The following is a 20,263-nucleotide window of genomic DNA, read 5'->3' on the forward strand; positions in this document are numbered from 1 at the left end:
ACTCACATTTTTCAAATGTTGAAGTCTTCCTCTCTAAGATGAAATAAGTCCCTTATCATGATCATGTTTTCAAGTTATTACTTCATAAAGTTCTCCCCCGTCTGAAATCTCAGCGAACAAGAGGTTACGAGAGCGGGGTCCATTATGACGCAATAATGGCTTCACTTCTCCTCAAGCCAGCTGTAATCAAACCCCGCTTTGTTAATACAACGAGTCCCTTTGAGTTGGAGGCTTTCGGGTTGAATGTCTCGCATCCTGTCCAGGGTGTCCCCCGCCTCTCGCCCTAAGAAATAGGCTTCAACCCCCCGTCATCCCCATAAGGGATTAGACGGCATTGACTGAACTGTTGTCGTCAGGTAAATATATTCCACACGACTAAAGTTTGACGAGTCGGATCCGAGTTTACTTGAGGATTTGGACGTGATTCAAGAAGAATCAGGAGGTGTGTGCAGCATTTGGAACCTTCTCCTGTTGCGTTTAAAGCACTTTTTTTTTTTCTTTCTCCGGCGCTCACGGATCCATGCCTTCATATCTCAGGTCAGTGCCGGTGCTTAATTACAGGCGTGCTGCTGGCGGCTCCTAATAACCTGTCATTGAGGGGGATTTGAATGTCACACCATATTGTCGGCCCCTAATGGCAGCAGGCAGATCACTGATGAGCCGTTTTGGGACAATTACACAGGACGTGTGTGTGGACGACTGCACCGCACACGTCGTGACAGGAAGTTGACCGGACTCACACACACACACTTGTTGGAACGGTGACCTGCAATCTCCATCATCTGACACACACACACACACACACACTGTTTAACAGAAGCTCGATGGCTTTTATTATCCAACTAATCCAGATATCAGCCGTTTCATCAAGCCGGGAAGATACGCATATCATGAATTATTTTGACACTGGGACCTTTTAATTTTCACCAGCAATATTTCATCCCACCAATCAGCGGCTGAAGTGCTCGTCGCCGTGGCGATGTCAGAGGACCGGTCTCCCCCCTATCCCCCCACCCCACAAAATCCAAATCATCCGGCGAGGGGAGAATAATGAGCTATGGCCACAATTATGAGCAGAGTGTTGGTTTCATCAGGACCGTGTGACGCAGCTGCTGCTGCAGGACACAAATAACAATGTTGTAAAATGTCTTGGTTTGAGGAGAGGACGCCTTATGTGCACGATTACAGTTAAAGAACACAGAGAGGAACTGAGGACGGTCAATGTTGACTCTCGTCATTGTTTGTAAAAGGTTTAAAACTGATATTAGGTGTAAATATAGACGTTTTAAAGTCATTTTTAATAGTCACACAAAGATATTCATAATAGATCATTGAAAATTAAGGTTTGATAATTAACATTTCTATTATTTTTGATTATTTATATATATATATATATATAAATAATACCCTCAGTTATATTTAATGTGTTAAAATATCCACTTATGTGTTGACTTAAGTGTGTCTTTAGTTGATCTTGGACCTCTATTGTATCATCAGTGTCTGTTTGTACAAAACTCTCTTTTCATTGAAATATTGACATTAGAAAATTAACATAACACTGAAAACACCGTTTTCCACTCTACTGTGATTTGTCAAGCATCAAGGTTTGTCACCCCGCGTCATCAACCCCGGATGTTTCTACCTCCAAGGAACTCACATAAAAAAGTGGGTGTGATAACAGCTGGCTGGAGGAGAAGTGAAGCCATTATTGCGTCATAATAGACCCAGCTCTCGTAACCTCTCGTTCAACGATATTTCAGACGGGGGAGAACTTTATGAAGTAATAACTTGAAAACATGATCATGATGAGGGACTTACTACATCTTGGAGATGAAGACTTCAACATTTGAAACATGTGTGCGAGTCAGGAGAGTTGGGTTTTTGAGAAAATGTCACGGATAAAGTCACTTAAATTTCGTGAATGAGCCGAGGTCTCAAGCAGGCAACTTCCCACACAATCTCTTGAGATTTATTGGCTTTTTGATAGTGAGATAAGGTCTTTAAAACTCAACGCAGTTCATGAAAATCACTTTATACACACTATCACCTAAATAATATTTTACACTGAATGCTATGCTTGCTTGCTAAGCTAATGAATAACAATGCTAACGCCAGTCATTCTGAGGTGAAATCTACTGTAACACTTTCTATCTTTCATTTTTTTTTTTAAATATTATGATTATTTAAATGATGTCAATGTGGAACAAAATAACACGTGTCCATATTGAGTCGATGTCAGTGAAGGATACAAATTGTCTCATAAGGATTGCACTGGCGTTGAAAACTATAGTAAGATTTGTGTAAAAGAACACTCGGGGTCTCTCCTGCAAACCCCCCTCCCCTGCAGCAAATGTGACGCTCACAGAGCCTTGGTGACCTTCGCTCGTGCCGGATGTTGACCCCGTATAAAAAGAGGACATTAGGACTCGTTACAACACAACACAGCTCCGCCGCTCCTCCTCAGATAAAGAGAAATGTCTCAATTAAATCTTGCGGTGGCTCCTGCAGCAGAGTTATCGCTGCGCCGCCGCCGCTGCTGATCGTCGCCCTCACACCTACTCAAAAGTTATTTGACATAAATTGCCAGAGTCACATCATTTCCCGCCACAGTCCGAGCCGGATTTACGACACGTCCCATTGACTGAGAGGCTTTAATAAACCCGCGGAGGAGCTGATGGTCCTTCTATCTCTGCTGAATCAGGGCCTATGCAAATACACACCGATGCTGGGGGGAGAGCACTTGATCTGGGTGAGGAAGATAAAGGGTGACGCTCCGAGTATCAGAGGACGCTCCCTCGTGTGCAGTTATGAAAATCACCTGCAGCATATGACCCTTTAAGAAAATAATTTAGCACAGAAAATTACTTTTTACACCAGCGCCAGAGAAGATTATCCAGAGCTAACTGTGCACATCTGCGCCGCGCACACACTGGTCATGAAGGCTCCAACTGACCAGAGAAGTGCAGCCTCAGCTCTTCCTTAAGTGAAACTCAAACATTTGTGATCATGCGGGAGCCACGGAACCACAGGCCTGGTCGGAGTCAACCTCGTAGATGTAGATGATTATTATACCCGTCAGAAATATGACTAGAACAATTTTTGTTTTTGTCAAACTCTTGAGGAACCAAATACTTTTCTTCCAAGTCTTGCAAGGAGGCCTGAGTTCACTGGTTCTGTACTAGTTCACCTAAAATGTTTAAACTTTCTTCAAAGACACGAGAGACAATGAATTAAAAGGACAGGAGGGAATTTGTTGAAAGCTAATGGACACTCAAAGGGAACAAAGCCAAGTGTTGCTTGGGGCTTGGTCACTACACGTTCTGTGTTTGATGAGGCTGAATTAGCCTTTTATTTATCCCAGGAAGACTGACGTTTTTGTTTTGAATGATGACCATGAAAGACCTGGAGGTGCAGCCATATTGGAGGTACTGGAGGAGCAACATGCCGTGCAATAAGGAGATATGATGGATGTCCAAGACAAAAGAAACACTCCTCAAAAGAAAGGAACAGAACTTATTGAAAGGTCGCCTTTTATTTGTTTTTCTGGAGATAAAACCCACGCCCACTCTACTGTGATAGGAACTCATTGTATAAACAAAGCGGGCGCGTTTATAGCTAGCTGGAGGAGGAGTGAAGCCATTATTACTTCACAATGGAATCAGCTCTCGTAACCTCTCGTTCACCCAGATTCCAGACGGGGGAGAACTATATAAAATAATAAGTTCAAAACCTTGTTATTTTGAGGGACTTACTGCATCTTGGAGAGAAATATTCAACATTTGAAACATGCGAGTCAGGAGAGTTGGGTTTTTACATTAGTTGTTGTTTTAAGAGACTTGATCAGCAGGTGTTCAGCAGCAATGTTTTGAAAGGTCGTCTTTTATTTGATTGGTATCAATGTATTAGATCTCTTTGTTTGTAACCAATAACGACCAGAAGCATTTGATTTCAATGTAGTCAGCTTTTGTAAACAGTAGTTCTGGACAGTAGAAGAAGCTTCTGTTCCGACAGCCGTGTAGTTTCACTTTAGTAAATAATCTTCCGATAAAAATGTTGTGATTTTAGTTTTCTTACAATCTACAATATTACAATAGCAATGAGTGTACATTAAAAGTAATTTATAAGAAAAAGTGTTGAGCTATACAAGTATAATCAATTTATGTCAATGTACGCTGCTATCAGCATTTCAGTTACCAGAGAAATAATGTTGCGAACATTTTTGGATGTTAAGATTTTTCCCTCAGTAGATCCTGGTTTAGCTTCGCTAATCCCAAGCGTTCGCTTTCCTCTAAAAACCTTTAAGCATTATTTTCCCAAAATGTGTAACTTTAGACAGTCGATAAAACTTAACGATCTGACCCATCGGCATCAACAAGTTGAATCTCGAGGATGGCGACTTATATACATTTAAAAAAGAAAGCATGTTTAACCAGGGAAATGGTCGTACTACAAAGATTTCCTTTAAGTCAGGGGTGTCAAACCGGTCCAGTAAAGGGCCAGGGTGGTGTAGGTTTTTGTTCCAACCAGTCAAGCACACATGTGTTAACCAATCAGGTGTCGGCTTAACAAGCAACACCTGACTGACAATTAATTGATTACTGTCTTCAGACGCCTGATTGGTTCAACTCATGTGTGCTTGACTGGTTGGAACAAAAACCTACACCACCCTGGCCCTTTACTGGACCGGTTTGACACATGTGCTTTAAGTGATCATAAATCACACCCACTCTGCTGTGATTGGTTGAGCATCAAGGTCTGTCACAATAAGTCATCAATACCGGAAGTCTCTACCTACAAGTGACTCATTGTATAAACAAAGCAGGTGTGATTACAGCTGAATGGAGAAGTGAAGCTATTATTACGTCATAATAGACTCTTGTAACCTCTTGTTCGCCCAGATTTCCGACAGGGGAGAACTTTATGTAGTAATAATTTTAAAACATGTTCATGATGAGAGACTTACTGCATCTTGGAGAGGAAGACTTCAACATTTGAAACATGCGAGTTAGGAGAGCCAACCATCAAAAACAGACATTAAATTATGTCTCAGAGTTTTAAAGCTACTCTGAATTTGATTTTGGAAACATTTTGATTAATTAATTGTCTACATCTAAATCAGGGTTGTAGCCAATCCCAGCTACTTGGGGTGAGAGGCAAAGTAAAATCAAAAGCAGGAAGCAAGAATCCCACAGTTACCAGATATAGACAAACAACCATTCACGCTAATAACAAAACACTTCAGTTTTCAATTAATTCTTCCATTTTTGAGTGTGGGAGGAAACCAGAGTCCACACAAGCACAGGGAGAAGATACAAAAATAAATAAAAATAAAAGGTTTACTCAAAAGTGTTCCCTTTACACACTCAGACCTTCAGCCTTTTCATTGTTCTATTATATTTTAAAACCCTTGATGAGCGCATCATTGTTGTTATCCCGTGACTGGAGCAGTAAATCTAGCATCAAATATTGTTTCTGGCTGATGAGGCCGACAGAGCAAGTTCTCCAGTTTGAGTCTCAGTGGAGCAGCAGCATCAGTCGCTCGAGGCCTCCAGCTGCGACCCACTGCTGCCTACCAGCTACACAGGCCGAGGGGGGGGTGGTGGTGGTGGGCCGGCCTGAGGAACGCCTCGGGGCAGCCCACCAGTCAAGAAAATAAACACCCAAACAGGGTGGCAGCGATGAGAGCAAAGTTGAACAAATAAAACCAACAATGGAGAGAACAAGAAAGGAGCAGATGGCAAATTTAGATTTCATTTTTATCATATTTGCATCAAGTGGGAATCTACAGATTTGCGTTACAGTATATTACAGTCCAAGAACACACCGACTCTTAAAGTCCGAGACGAGCGGGTTCACTTATTGAGGGAAAAAAAAAAAAAAAAAAAAATTAAACGATAAAGGACTAACTTAAGTTGACCGAGCCTCGACACAGAGTTCTGTCAAAGGACGAGGAGAACCATCGCTGATCCATTATTGCTTTGCTCAGAAACAGCGACCGTCCAAGTCAAGCTATCCGGGTCAAGTCCTCCGTCAGCGTGACCTCGACTAACTGTGACGTTTCTGCTCCATCAAAGCAATAAAAGCGTGGTCGTCAGCGCTGGACGTTTCTAATTGTTAACGACACGTACAAGTCAGAGGAGATCACGATTAGACCTGGTGTCAGTCACACGGGCCCGGAGAAGAAACATGAAAAGGAGGATGAACTAAAAATTCTAATTCTTTCACCACAACAAAAATCATCTTTCAGGTATGAGGAATGAGAATTAGGCACCGTTTACAAAATACACACACACACACACAAACACACACCACTTCTCAAGTGCCGGCATCAGTGGTCGTCCGTGAGCTCTGCTGTGAAGACACTAACGGCCAGACGGAGCGAGGAAACTAAAGCGAGAGTCCAGATTACGATAGGAATGGGAGAAGCATGATTCCGGTGCTAGATGTGTGATGTAACTCTGACCCAAAACTGATGATGTAACAGCTTTATGTTGTACTGTTGTGGTTCTGGAACATGTTTGACTCTAAACTTAAAGATGAATAAATAACATTGATGGTGTGTGTGTGTGGGGGGTTGGGGGGGGGGGGAAGGCACGCACAATGATGACATCCAGGCTTCAGGCGAGATTGGCACAAATGTTTTAAAGCATGCTTAATTTAAAAAAGAAAAAAAAAATCAGACTGAAATGATTTAAATATGTTAAAAGGAAAGTGGCTGGGAATAAACTCGGAGCTAAACCATGCAGACCCATACTTGGTAATCCCCCTTCAAGAGTCTAATAATCTGGTTCCAGATTATTCAAAGCAGCGCCTGTACAGATGTGCGTCCACAGCCAGAGGCGGGAGAATACGCTGCTTCGTACGCACGGGAGTTATTGCAGGGTCCACGTGGAAGTCAAGCACTTGTTGCACACGCGTGTTCGAACAGGTCTCTGTCTAGACTAGTGCGGGGTCTTAATCCAGGCGAAGCGGCAGCTGGAAACCATACACCTCGGGGATTTTGGGTTCCGACATGGACGCGGGACGTCGTCACCAGTAAAAGGAGCGAGTCAGGAAGTTGGCGGCCGTGTTGATCCAGCCCATGCCGTCTGTGACGGACCCGACTCGTGTCACGGCCTTGTCCGGCTCCTGGGACGGACTCTCTTCCTCGGGCAGGTAATCTGGGATGTCCTCGTTCTCCTCCACCAGGACTTCAGAGTTCTCTTTGAATGGCATGATGGCCTGAAACGTAGAGCGTTCAGAATTATCATAGTGACAAGTGTTCGGTTTTGACGCCACACAGTGACCGAGAAAGAGTGGGGTTGGTCTGCCCTCTGCAGGCTGCTAGGCGAATTACAATTTCACTTTTCTCTGACCGGAGATTTGACACTCCTTTGTTTCATGCACTTCAACTGTCCTCACCTCTCCTCCGTCTTCGGTCTTCACCACCTGCTGAGCCTTCATTACTTTAGTGGAGTTGATCGCCGTCCCCAACGCCTGCGAGAGGAATCACAGTCTCAGTGGTCGAACACACGATCCACATGATTTTTTATTTAAATTAAGGTTTCAAGGAAATAAAACATCATGGTTTGTGTGCGAGTGTTAATCTGAAACTTGACTTATTCATCTTTTTCTTTTAACTCAGCCACTGACAGATGGAATTTAGAATTGACAGGGTAATAATATACATAAGAAAACAACAGCTTTGCTGAACAAATAATATAATATATATATATATATATATATATAAATAAATGACAATACAACTAAATATAGTAAAGTAAGGATAGCTCTGACACTTTCCACTTCAGTAGCAGCTTAATTTGCCTTGACATTTAAAGTTTGGGAGCAAAAAACTCACTTCAGCTTTGAGGTCAGATCGTATCCGGACGACACATCTCTTGACGGCCATCTGGAAGGTGAAGCTGATGACCCCTCGGATCTTTAACAAGGCCTCCTCGCACAGGCTTCTCCTCGTCTGTGGCGAGACAGGAGGCAGATGAAAGACGGCGTTAAAGAGGTGACAGGACGACTCTGATACGAGCACCAATCACGGGAGTCAGCGGGCAGAACACACGCTAACATATGCACAACATACGAGCTGTTGGAAACGGGGATCTTTCGCTGTGAAAGGCAGTTTACATGTCTGTGATTGCAGCTGCCACAAACTCTTACGCCGCAGCTGAAGCGATCAGGACGCGGCCCACCGGAGGCCGTCTGTCCGCTGTAATGTTATCTGGCTCGGATGCGAGGAACCTGCCGAGCGGCGTTCAGGTTCAATCTCAACGTCCTGCTGTTCAATGCCTGACATTTACCACACAACCCCCGCGACCTTCATCTCTGTCACACAAAACACACCTAAAGCACGCTGACAAGACCCCCCCGGGTGCCAACATGCCTTGAGAACACAACAAGTTTATACCGGCCCGCTCTACTAATGTCAATCAAACTATCAGACCACAACATTTGCAGCCGAGTTGGTTCATCGAATCAGACCATCATCAAATGACAACTGCTCTGTATATTGAGGCACGTGAAGAGATGAGGTCTATGTTGTATTTTCATAAGCAGTCCTCTGGGAATCATCTCGAGACTTGGTGATAGTTCGCCCAAAAACCCACCGACTCAAACACATTTTCTACATAGATTCATGTCTAATAAGGGTTGGGATTATTTTCAGAATAATCTGTTCTTTATAGAGTTATAGACAAAAGTGTTTGTTCATTTTAATGTAGTGACTGGAGCTCAGTTGTCTTCGGCTTTATCTTTGTCCAAAAAGACAGTTAAAAACCTCCAAATACCTCCCTGGTGCTCGTCTTTAATGTCTACCTTGTATTGAAGCCTCCACAATAGGAATTGTTAAAAAAAAAAAGAGGAAATTTTAAGCTTTTTTATTAGCAACGCTTCATGTGTTGCAGACACGTGCAGCGTGTTTTATTGAGGAAAGCCACCTGAGCTTCAGTCGAATAAAATAGAATTTCATTTTTGCCTATGAATACTAAAAGGAATGAATTAGGAAAATACTTGAATTTTGGGTGAACCATCACTTTAAAGTGACTCAAAGAAGAGGTGAAGAAGTAAGAGAATATTATGATTAATATTATTATTATCATTATCAAATACTTTTCTTTTAAAAGTTGTATCTGGTTTCATCCACCTTAAACTTGTGAAGCAATCAAAGATGTTTGAATGAATCAGAATCATTTAACATGCCGTATAATTTAGCTTATTTTACTTTTACATTACATCAAACTAACGTATTAATAAACAACTTTATCAGAAAAATAACAACAAATGAACTAAACTTGATCATTTGACCCGTGGTTAAATAAGAAATATCCTCACAAAAAAAGAGTTTGCGTACAAGACTAAATCGTTGAAGATTCAAACTGAATGGCAAAATAGTTTCTACTAACTATGCAAACCTTCTGAACTAAACATCAGACAACAACAGTCAAATACATGTAAATAACAACAACAGTCAACTCACTAATATACCACAGATAGAGATTAGGTTGAGAACAAACACCTTCACTCATTCAAGTGTTTTGAAAGCAGGACAAATGTCTATTAACAACACCGTCATAAACTCATACATTATCCAAATACAATCTCTTCAAGTGACAGGCGTGTTTAGTATGTCATCTTAACACTATTTGATCACCTAAAAAAACTTGTCTGTGATCAAATATTGAGCTGCATCGTTTGAAAAAGGTTAGACACCAGATTAGCTAAACAAAGGTCTGTGAACTTTGTGTTCTTAGGAAAATCTCTAGACCAGATTAGAGGGATAGAACAATTAAAATGTCTGTCCAGTATGAGAATAAATGATAATGATGGATATTTAATCTGGCAATTGTTTGCCAGCCCATTACTCACAGAGTCGTCCAGTCCATCGATATGCAGGACCACCGTTTTGGCCCGCTTGTTGGTCGAGCCCAGGAAGAACTGGGCTTTACGTCTGCAGGAAGCAGCAGCTGCCTCCGCCTGTTCCGCCTCCTCTTTGCCAGCAGCCTGCAGAATTTCATAAATCTCTGAGGCAAGTAGTTTGGTTTCCCCTGGGGATGTGCTCCTGTAGAAGGACATAAGATGAAGGTTATGTTCACGACATAAATTGTGCATTCTCTCATATACAGAGACTTGGAACTTGTAGGTCTCCAAGCATCATCTAAAGTAACCAAGTGTACTAGAGCTGGACTCAACTGCTCTTCCGCAGCACAGATAAACTAAAACTAAATATAAACTTGTTTTTAAAACATTTCACTTTAAATCCAACTACATGGATTGAAGATTGTTGTGCAGCAATTTTCCCTCTGATTTAATGGATACAATAAAGCAGAAACCAGATCAGGCCTAAGAGGTTTAAGGCAGTTATTATAAACAGTGTTCTTCTCACCGTGTCCACTGGATGGCGCAATAGCAATTGATTTACATTTAATCTGAATCTCTGGCTAGGGTTATCTCTGAACAGCCCTTTTTGGTTTTTGATAGGTAGTGACTTAAAAGTCTAATGGCTTTATAGATAAACTGAAACGGTCAAAAACTCTAAGAACAACTGTGATGAACAGTTTCCGAATGTGCTAGTACTAGTTTGGACAAATTAAATAAAAAAGAAAACAATCTCAATTTGTCATTTAATGTTATTATAACATGACCAAAGCACTTGTGAACAGATTGTCCTCTGAATTTAGGTGAGTTAATGGTTTATGACATCATGTCACTGCTCTACATTAGCCGATTTTTTTTCAGTGATATTATCAAGGTTGGAAATCAAAGCCTTGTGATGATATCAGACATTTACCAGGAGAACAACGATTTGTACATTATTCAAACACTTAATTCAAGAGGAATACACACATTTGCATCAGTGTGATGTAGAAAGACGGACTTACTTTTGTACGACATTCTGCAAACTGAGCATCATGCCTAGCTCCCCCTTCATTTTCTCCCTGTTGGCTCGACATTCTGCCAGATAACGCACAGCCTGTGGAAACATACAAACATGATCTTATACAAAGGAAAGCAAAAAAGAAAGTGCCATTTACCAGTTTATATAATTACGTTTGTATCATCATCAAGTAACAAAAAAAATCACTTAATAAATAAAAAACAGTTCAGAACATTAACATCTTTGTGCAAGTGTTTCCAATAACTAGGCAGCAGGGGTCACTATTGTAAAGGCTGCTGTATTTTTAGCATTTAGTCTCACATATCTACAATAGTGAAGGAAAAAATGACATTGGACCATCAGGAAAACTGTTCTATACAACAACTCATAATTCCTCCATCACAAAAACAGTGGGTTAGCGTTTTCATATTCTTATTCCATTTTTAAAAATTACAATTATTTACCGAATGTACCTATAGTTGCCAAAATATACAAAAGCTTTATGGGATTTTATGTAGTGAGGCTCAAGCTGCAACCATAAAATGATCTAAATCCTTAACTATTAAATATGATAATTATATATTCTCCATGTGTGCCAAATACTTCCAGCTTGAAAATGCAAAATAAGAAAGGGGAAACTTTGATATTTATAAGTTAGTTTGTCTATCATTGATAAAAAGAAACATCAGGTTTGACTATAAAATGCATTATAAACTATAGAAACTAAAGAGATTAACATTTAAAATGTCACTGTTGTCCAGAAATTGGTTGTTAGAAAGAAGGCAACAATAAACATTTAAGAGTCTTGTAAATCAAGGATAGCCCAAGGGATGAAATATGTTATATTAATCCATTTATCTTAAGCTTAAGTGCAAGCAGAATGAGCACCAGTTAGGAAGAAAATCTCTATTAATATAAATTACTTACTTGGAAAGTAAATTTGTACTTTCACCATTTAATAACATTATTTATTACATGAATGTTTTTGCTCTCAGCAGGTCTGAACTGGAAAATAAAAACTTGAATATAGAGTCATCATGAGGGACTTGACATTTTAGATGGTTTGTCAGTGTTTTTTATAGGTAGTTCATTCAGATCTGTTACATAAATATGATGGTCATACAATAGTAAAAATACAGTAATGAGAAGTATAAGAAGATAAAATGCCTATATACTTTAAAAATAAATATTGGTCAAGTCCTTCTAAAAATAAAAAAATCTATAAATTTGAGTGAAAAAATCAGCAACTTTACTCACCAACAATGCAGAGTAGACAACCTGGGGGTTCGGATGATCCAGGAAAAGGATGAGACCTGGTAGGCAGCCTTGATCTTCTACTATGGCCCTTCGGTTCAGCGGGTCGGCAGCGAGGTCCCGCAGCTGGTTGACCACCGTTAGAGCATCCATCTCCGCACTCATGGTGCCGTCCGTCCTGAAGCCTTACGCATCAACACAACTGCTTCAGCTCTACTGACAGAGAAGAAAAAGAACACAAATAAGTTGATAGATTCATATCATTTTACATTAATCAATATCAGAATATGTAAGTAAGTAAGTGGGTAATTTTTATTTATATAGCGCTTTTCCAGACCAGGGTCACAAAGCGCTTAAACAATCAAAACAATATTCAATAAAGTATATATTTTAAAGATCAAGATAAAACTGATAACACAACAGGAGTTCCAGAAAATCAAGGAAAAGCCTGAACAAATAAAAACGTCTTAAGATGTTTCTTGATGGAGTCGGTAGATTATATCAAACAACTAGAACTATAAAAAGTAGTTACATTTTTCTTGTATACATTTTGCTAAACATAGTATACATTTATTTGGAGTAGTATAAAAAACATTCATTCTAGAGCTTCAATTCAATTATACCAAAGAAAAATCTAAACAGAATGTTTGATATAACTTTTGGTGAACCTTTATATTAACAGTTAAGTTGCACATTTTACGTCAAATCATCATCATCTAAATCCCATGTTTGTTGAACAGATGCAGTTCTTGTGCTGGACTTTAAAGACCAGTAACCTCTGGGAAGAGCAGCTGAATCAGCAGAGTCACCGGCGACTGGGTATCGCTACACAAATTGAACTCAGGCATAAACCGACAACATTCAATCTAAAAGCAAACACAACCAAACTACAACATGGTGGTAAATCAATTGTTCTTTAACATTCGTCCACGACCCCCAACTTCACCTCAAAACACGCCCTGTGCTACATGGGCGATCCGGCAGCTAAGCTAAGCTAACTTAACGCTACATTAAAAACAACATGCTACGGTACCGTCAGAAATTCGGTTAATTCATCCGACAACCTTGTGTAGATTCGGTTCGACCTCACACAGAAACAAAACAGAAGCAGAGACCGTGACACGTCAGAGTGAACCTCTTGTAACAGCTTCAGTGACCACAGGCCTGTGTCTCTGTCTTGACAATGCTCATCTTGCTAGCTTGTTGTACTGTGTTTGGGTTTTGTGGCACGTCAAGAGATACAGATGTTTTATGTGTCGGGAGTGCACGGTTCGACGTGCGGGTACCGTTGTAGATCTGACTCCGCCTGTCCGGGGCGCGCTTAAATATATTTCGAGCACATCCAAAAGCCTCATTACTACATCGAAAGGGGTATTTGATTGAGCTGTTCATTATCCAATAAAAAAAGAGGAAGACCTTCCGCCCCTATTTTGATTGGTCATTTTTTCATTCACTCAATGTATTCATCCAATAGCAGCACAGGCACTGGGGACTCCCAAACGAGTTGCCATATGTTTATTGGTTCAAACATGTCCGTCTTCCTACTAGTTACCGCTCCAAGTTTATTCCGTGTCACAAGGTTGTAAATGAGGAAAAAAAGCGATCTACGTCTCACATGGTAAGTATTTATAGAATACTACATTCGTATAGAAGTTGGACCAAACTAGCTTTAAACCAATACACTGTTTAGGGGAAGCTAAAGTTGTTAGCATTAGCTAGCTCAACACTTGGTATTCTTAAGGTGACAGTAGTTTGGAAAGTAATATCGCGTCATTAAAACTACGAGGACACTTTACTTTTGTTCTTAAAACACGTACAAGTCACAAGTTTGTAATGACAGATAATATAAAGTGTAATCTAAACGAAGTATGTATTTCTTTTTGTTGTAAGACCCTCTTGGGTTACTTGAGTTGAATAAATCAATCTTTTTTCCCACATACATGAGAGCAATAGGTTATATTATGTTAAATCTATTTGGATGGTTGTTGCTGTTCAAAACCTTTTCAAAACTCCCCGTTTGTCTCATGCAGGTCTGCCGGGTGGTTTGTTTAAAGGTGACACAAAGGTAATTCTTGCATGCTGTGTTCAGTTTCCCACAGGCCATGAAGCCCTCATCTGTGAACCATGAGTCACCCTCTCCCTGAAGAACCAAAACAGAGATGAGTCGACACCATGAACGCATCGAAATGGATTTGGTCAGTTGACACACGGTGTGATGGCAAATTTAGTTTAGAAAATGTTTGAGTCTTCAACTATTTTGTAATCAAACTATTTTTTATATCAGAATGTTTCAACGGTTTGATAAGCTGAAAAATAGTGTTGTGTTTAACTGTCAGGCTTTGGGATCGGCCAAACCTTACGGATCCTCTCGTAGTATTGTGAGGCGGATCGCCGCCACTCTTCCTCTCAAGCCATGTGCGAGGGTACACTTCCAGGTAAGTTATGACCACTCCTCTTGGCCTCTTTAACGCACTGGACACCATCATTGTCCCACAAACCATTTCAAATGCAGAAAATGTTTGTTCAAAGTTAGTTATTTTCTTCAATTTAAGTTATTATCGTGATCTTACTAATTTTAAAAGGTGCTGTTAACATTGTGCATGTTTATTTTTGTGACATGTTATTTACTTTACAGACAAGTTTGTTCAAGGATTCTGTCTCCTCTCCAAACAACTGAACTTAATTAAAAGCTGTTCTTTTGTCTTCAAACATCCAAGTTAGTCTCCGTTAGCATAAGAGAACAATCAGCCAAATTGTCATGTTATTAGCAGTGTTAACTAGAAGGATAAAAAAATTGAAACGCAGTACATAGTTTTATATTATAATACATTTTTAACAGTTTTAGGTGTACTTATTGAAACCTCTTCGTTTTAATTACCAATTTCACTTGTATTCTTATTGGTGTTTGTAACGCAGTTTTGGATGTTTTTGTTACATTTATTTTATTAATTGAAGTGTAAGCATTAATATAACCTGCATAAACCACTTCCACTCTTGTCCGATATGGTGTAATCATCACAGGTAGAGTCTTCAGTTATTGTGTTCACATGCAAAACACTGGGTTAAACGGACAGAAAACATCTGGTGTTGCATTCAAACTGTTGTTGTCACACCTATGTTTTTCAACTCTGTACTCTCTTTTTTCTTCTTCTCTTGTTTCCAGCTTCCCCTTCACTAATAGGAATGCAGTAAGTCTGCTTTTGGTCAGTTTGTTCAACAACCACTGACAACGTTTGTGCTGATCTAAGAATCACTGACCTCTTTGTCAGTAACCTCTAACAGGTGTCCATCTTGGAACTAGCCTCATTCTTAACTCGATCATAGTTGTTCAAAAGTCGGTTGCCTTAAGACCTCTCGGTTGTTTTGTGTGTTCATGAATGTACGTCTCATCTCCCACAGCTCTATCCATATTCTTCGGAGGCTGGTGTGTTGATCAGTGCCAGACGAGAGAAGAGTTTTGTAGCCTCACTTGCTGATGTTGCCTGGATAGACGGAGAAGATGAAGATCAGGAAGAGGATGATGACTATTATGATCTACCACGGTGAGTTTTACACAAATGCAAGTCTTGTAGTGGGATGAATAAGTAAGTAAAGGTTATTTGTAAAGTGCCTTTCTAGACCAGGGTCACAAAGCGCTTTAACAATCAAAAACAATACACAGTTAAAATACACGCTTTAAAAGGCCAAGACACATACGACGAACACAGGAGTCCCAGAAAATCAAGGAAAAGCCTGCACAAATAAAAATGTCTTAAGATGTCTCACGAAGGATTTAGATTCTCTCCTCTGGTCCGGAAGCGTGTTCAGGAACCATCAGTAGATTCTGATCCAAAGACCTCAAAGCCCGAGCTGGGGTGTAAGGCTGGATCATATTAGTGATGTAAGGAGGAGTCTGACCATGAATAGATCCAAAAGTAAGAACCAGAATTTTAAAGTTGATCCTGAAAGAAACTGGCAGCCAGTGAAGAGTTTTAAGGATCAGGGAAATGTGAGTTCTTCTACTAGAGCAGGTCAGAATTCTCACTGCAGAGTTGTTTTTTTTATTAACTCCAGGCAAGATATTGTTTAACACAAATGTCACAGTCGCTGTGTTGGAATGAAAGTGTAAACACAGAAGAGAAGTAAACTAATGACTTTTCAAAATTATTTCGACCAAATGTCCCCTCTTTATTCCTTATTCATTTTTACTTTTAAGTAATGCATTGATGACATTTGTTATGAGAAGAACAATTTAGAATCAGAAACAAAAAAATGAAAAATAGTTAAACGTGAGACTAAAAGGTGTAAAACTAGAAACGCACTGTAGAAGTTCAAACCTCTCCCAAGGAACAAATTTCATATTCATGTATTAAGCAGAGAATTCATTTAAACAACAACTTCTATAATTGAAGAATTGTTTTTGGCTGGAGGCATAACGGCTGGAGAGGAAATGGAACGAGCCCCAGTGATGTTCGATTTCTGAAAATCTCATTGAAATACATTTAATATTTTGAGTTATTCTGCTAACGGAAGAATAATCACGATCATATCACCTCCTTGTCAGCTTAAGTAAATGAGACATATAGGTTCCCTGAGCAGACCTCCGGACTGATACCGAATATTTGCTCTGAAGAAACTTGAGTGACACCAGTGTCTGTGTGTTCTTGCCTTTACTTGGCCATCTGTCATCATGAGGGCTGTGTTTACAATAATATTGATCTTCTCTGCACCAGATCACGGACACCAGCAGGACTCGTGTTTCGAGCGTGTCCGCCTCGGAGGAGGGTCTTGTCCAGACAGACGTCGCTGCCCAGTCTGCACGAGGAACCTCCAGACCCTCAGGGGCAGACGGTCGCCAACGTCGAGGCCATTCAGAAGATCAGCGTTCTGGAGGTTGAACTCGCCAAACTGAGAGCTCAGATCGCTCAGATCGTGCTGACGCAGGAGCAGAACTCTCAGCCAGGTAGGAGTGAGTCCTCCACTAGATGGCAGCACGCCTCATCTTTTGTCACCGTGTCAACTCGCTTTGTTTCGCCTCAGCAGCTGCCAAAGTGATCCCAGCCCCAGCCCCTGGCACCCAGGCGCCCCCACCTCCGCCTCCTCCACCCCCACCCCCGCCTCCACCTTTGAGTCTTATGAGGACATTTTCAGCCATTGATCTCATTAAAGAACGCCGAGGGACGAAAACATTGGAGACAGTGGAGGTCGTGAAATCTGCCCCAAACATGCTGGACGTTCTGAAAGACATGAGCAAAGTCAAGCTGCGCTCTGTTAAAAGGTGAGAAGACACCAGCACCGTCAGGCGCTCCTCCGTCTCAGGCGGGGTTCATAACCCTCGTGTTCTCTGACGTTACAGTCGCTCGGTCGACGAGGAAGCCAAAGACAAGCACAAAGAACCTGTAGATGCTGCAACACTAATCGCGGAGGCCCTGAAGCGCAAGTTCGCCCACCGCTACAGGTGCGACAGCGTGACGGAGGACGACTTCAAGCTCCCGGACCAAGAAGAGAAACCTCGGAGTCAAGCTCCTGTGGTGAGAAATATGTTTGTTCTGACCCCACATGGTCATCAGATCAAATTTCTGTTTCAAGCGTTTCAGACGATCAACTACAATCGCATATGGAGGAGATGATTGTAAGAAAAAATAATAACAAACCCTCTGAATAATGATGGGTTTCATGTTGTAACCTTTAGAGCCCAGTAGGTAGTGCTCTCAGCTTAAAAACCAGATGAAGTTCTATTGACCTAGTTCTTCAGAACCAAACATTCCAGAGCAAACCTTGCCGTCTAGTGGCCTTTGTAAATGATGACACTGCGTCATGAAACCTCATCAACCCAACAGTTGGTGGCTTTATTTATCAGAATAAAATGCAAGCTTTCATCATCAAACTCAACTCTTTATAAAGCACTTTGAAAAGACATTAAGACGTTCAATAGCTCGTGACATGTGATCTACATGAGTTTGAGAAGGACTGGGAGGAAAATGTATTCATTCTGCTTTTGTTTGAGGTCGAAGTTGAGATTTTATCATAAATGATATGAGTGGGTATTTCCAGTCAAGTCCATGTCGAACATTCTTTTCTTTATTTTCACTTCTGGTTTTATCTGAAGTCGTCATGGTTGGCTGTGATTGAACCAGATGGTATCACAACTTAACTTCTGTGTGAATGTTCTGGTACATATTTGACGCTACAGTGACGTTGAATTTATCACGGCGTGGAGGAACGATTGTCGTGTTGCTATTCTAAACGCATCGTTTGTTTTTCAGTTTGGACAGCACATGCTGAAACCAACAGGCAAACGAAAGTTGGTGTGAGCTTGGAAGGAAGTCGACGGCGTCCCGTGACCTCCTGCTGCCTCCTCTGACATCAGCTGGTTCTGGAAGGGACTTGATCAGAGTCGGACCTCAGGCTGCTTCTAACCATCTCCATGTTGATTGGAAGATGAATCTGGTTCATCAGCACTTTCTTAGATTTGCCTCGGTATTGCACCCTCAGTACACTTATACTTGTGCGTTCATGAACACTATAGAATATTTAAGATGACTCGGCTGTTTTTAGTTTTATAATTAAGACTTATGCTTGAGAGAAGAATTTTCCTTCTGTGGCATTATTTATGCTGTATTTAAACGGTGGCATTTAGTTTTAGAGGATGTTTATCTGAAGGTCCGATTCCTGGCTTGAGTCACACCTCGGTTGACGTCTTTCTGCCCATGTGTAGTTACCCCTGTAGGAATCTTGGACTACCTAATGTTGGGGTCAGCAGGGTCACGTCTGTCACTGTCTGGCCCTTCTGTTCCTGAAAGTGACCAAAAAGCTCACATTCATCGTACCTCAATTGCTGCAGGATTTCGAGGGATGGTGGAAAGTGAGTCACTATGTCTTAATGTACGATTTTTAAAATTGTAAGTTGCATTTATATGTTCCTTTGGAATGCAAAGTGAATAAATAAAAGTTTAAGTCCATGGTGGTTGTTCCTGTCAATCAGCAGTCCTAAGTGTTATTAAATGAGATTAACAGAACAGAAACATTCTAATTTCAAGGCTAATACCTTTTAACTTGATTGGAACACTCTGTGTTACATGGTCCAGGGTCAAGAGGGATAGTGTTACGAACGGTAAGAGCATAGACCTTGGCTCCTTCAAGGGTTTGAGTGATTCAATTTTCTGTCTGTGATGTTACTTGAATAAACTGTAATAGTTATTTGTAAAACGCCTTTCTAGACCAGGGTCATAAAGCGCTTTAACAATCACAAATAATACACAGTTAAAACTATACTTAAAAGTTCAAGACAGATAAGACAAACACCGGAGTCCCAGAAAAATAAGGGGAAAGGGAGGTCCAGGTCAAAGCCACGTCCAGTGTACATCAGAGGTGACGAGGTGGAGATAGTTTACCTCGGTGTGTGGCTGGACAGTAAACTGGACTGGTCTTGCAACACAGACCATGTATATAAGAAAGTTCAGAGTAGACTGTGCTTTCTGAGGAGGCTCCGATCATTTAACGGCTGCATGTTCTACCAGTCTGTGGTGGTCAGTGTCCTGTTCTATGCTGCACAAATAAAAATGTCTTAAGATGTTTCTTGAAGGAGTCAGTAGATCATCAAACACAGAGGGAGAGGAAGATCCTTCCAAAGCTAAGGAGCAACAACCTGGAAGGATTTCCCTCCTCTGGTCCAGAAGTGTGTTCAGGAACCATCAGCAGATTCTGATCCACAGACCTCAGAGCCCGAGCTGGGTTATAAGTCTGGATCAGATCACTGATGTAAGGAGGAGCCTGACCATGAATAGATCTGAAAGTAAGAACCAGAATTTTAAAGTTGAAACTGGCAGCCAATGAAGAGTTTTAAGGATCGGAGAAATGTGAAATGTTCTTCTACAAGAGCGGGTCAGAATTCTTGAGTTTTTTATCAACTGCAGACGATACAGCTTCTTGTTTAGACACGAAAATAAACCGTTACAATAGTCTAAACAACATAAACTTGCGAAGAGATTTTTTCTCAGTTGAAGGAAACAGTTTCTGCTGTGTTGAACTAGAGACATGTCAAATACAACACCCAGGTTTCTCAGGCTCAGTTTGACGGACTGACCTAAGTCAGCCAAATACTGACTCAACCCTGGAACTTTGTCATCAGGAGCAATAACCAGAGTTGTATAATTGTAATGT

General features: G+C 40.9%; 2 protein-coding genes across 2 annotated transcripts; one reads left to right on the top strand and one right to left on the bottom strand.

Moving 5' to 3' along the window:
- Window positions 1–5,737: 5,737 nt before the first annotated feature.
- Window positions 5,738–13,327, bottom strand: armc1 (armadillo repeat containing 1). The gene is made up of 7 exons (XM_087788923.1): window positions 13,155–13,327; window positions 12,125–12,334; window positions 10,872–10,963; window positions 9,859–10,051; window positions 7,841–7,957; window positions 7,402–7,476; window positions 5,738–7,221 (listed from the first exon to the last, which is right to left on the bottom strand). Exons 2-7 carry the CDS (start codon window positions 12,284–12,286, stop codon window positions 7,030–7,032), a joined length of 831 nt encoding a protein of 276 aa, XP_087645049.1. The 5' UTR covers window positions 12,287–12,334; window positions 13,155–13,327; the 3' UTR covers window positions 5,738–7,029.
- A 1,272-nt stretch (window positions 13,328–14,599) lies between these two features.
- Window positions 14,600–19,062, top strand: mtfr1 (mitochondrial fission regulator 1). The gene is made up of 6 exons (XM_087788072.1): window positions 14,600–15,309; window positions 15,521–15,663; window positions 16,834–17,063; window positions 17,141–17,378; window positions 17,457–17,631; window positions 18,367–19,062. The coding sequence occupies exons 1-6, from the start codon at window positions 15,169–15,171 to the stop codon at window positions 18,412–18,414; spliced, it is 975 nt and encodes a 324-aa protein (XP_087644198.1). The 5' UTR covers window positions 14,600–15,168; the 3' UTR covers window positions 18,415–19,062.
- The last annotated feature ends 1,201 nt before the right edge of the window (window positions 19,063–20,263 follow it).

Source organism: Callionymus lyra, chromosome 4, assembly GCF_982586985.1.
Source record: "Callionymus lyra chromosome 4, fCalLyr1.hap1.1, whole genome shotgun sequence".
Lineage (NCBI taxonomy): Eukaryota > Metazoa > Chordata > Actinopteri > Syngnathiformes > Callionymidae > Callionymus > Callionymus lyra.

Bases quoted from the DNA above. Each gene is read 5' to 3' on its own strand.
- armc1 (XM_087788923.1), bottom strand. From the start codon at position 12,286: ATGAGTGCGGAGATGGATGCTCTAACGGTGGTCAACCAGCTGCGGGAC. The intron at 7,477-7,840 runs GTGAGTTTTTTG...TTCCTCTCGCAG, and splicing joins GATCTGACCTCAAAGCTGAA to GCGTTGGGGACGGCGATCAA. The intron at 7,222-7,401 runs GTGAGGACAGTT...TCTACGTTTCAG, and splicing joins AGACCGAAGACGGAGGAGAG to GCCATCATGCCATTCAAAGA.
- mtfr1 (XM_087788072.1), top strand. From the start codon at position 15,169: ATGCAAAACACTGGGTTAAACGGACAGAAAACATCTGGTGTTGCATTC. The intron at 17,064-17,140 runs GTAGGAGTGAGT...GTTTCGCCTCAG, and splicing joins GGAGCAGAACTCTCAGCCAG to CAGCTGCCAAAGTGATCCCA. The intron at 17,379-17,456 runs GTGAGAAGACAC...CTGACGTTACAG, and splicing joins AAGCTGCGCTCTGTTAAAAG to TCGCTCGGTCGACGAGGAAG.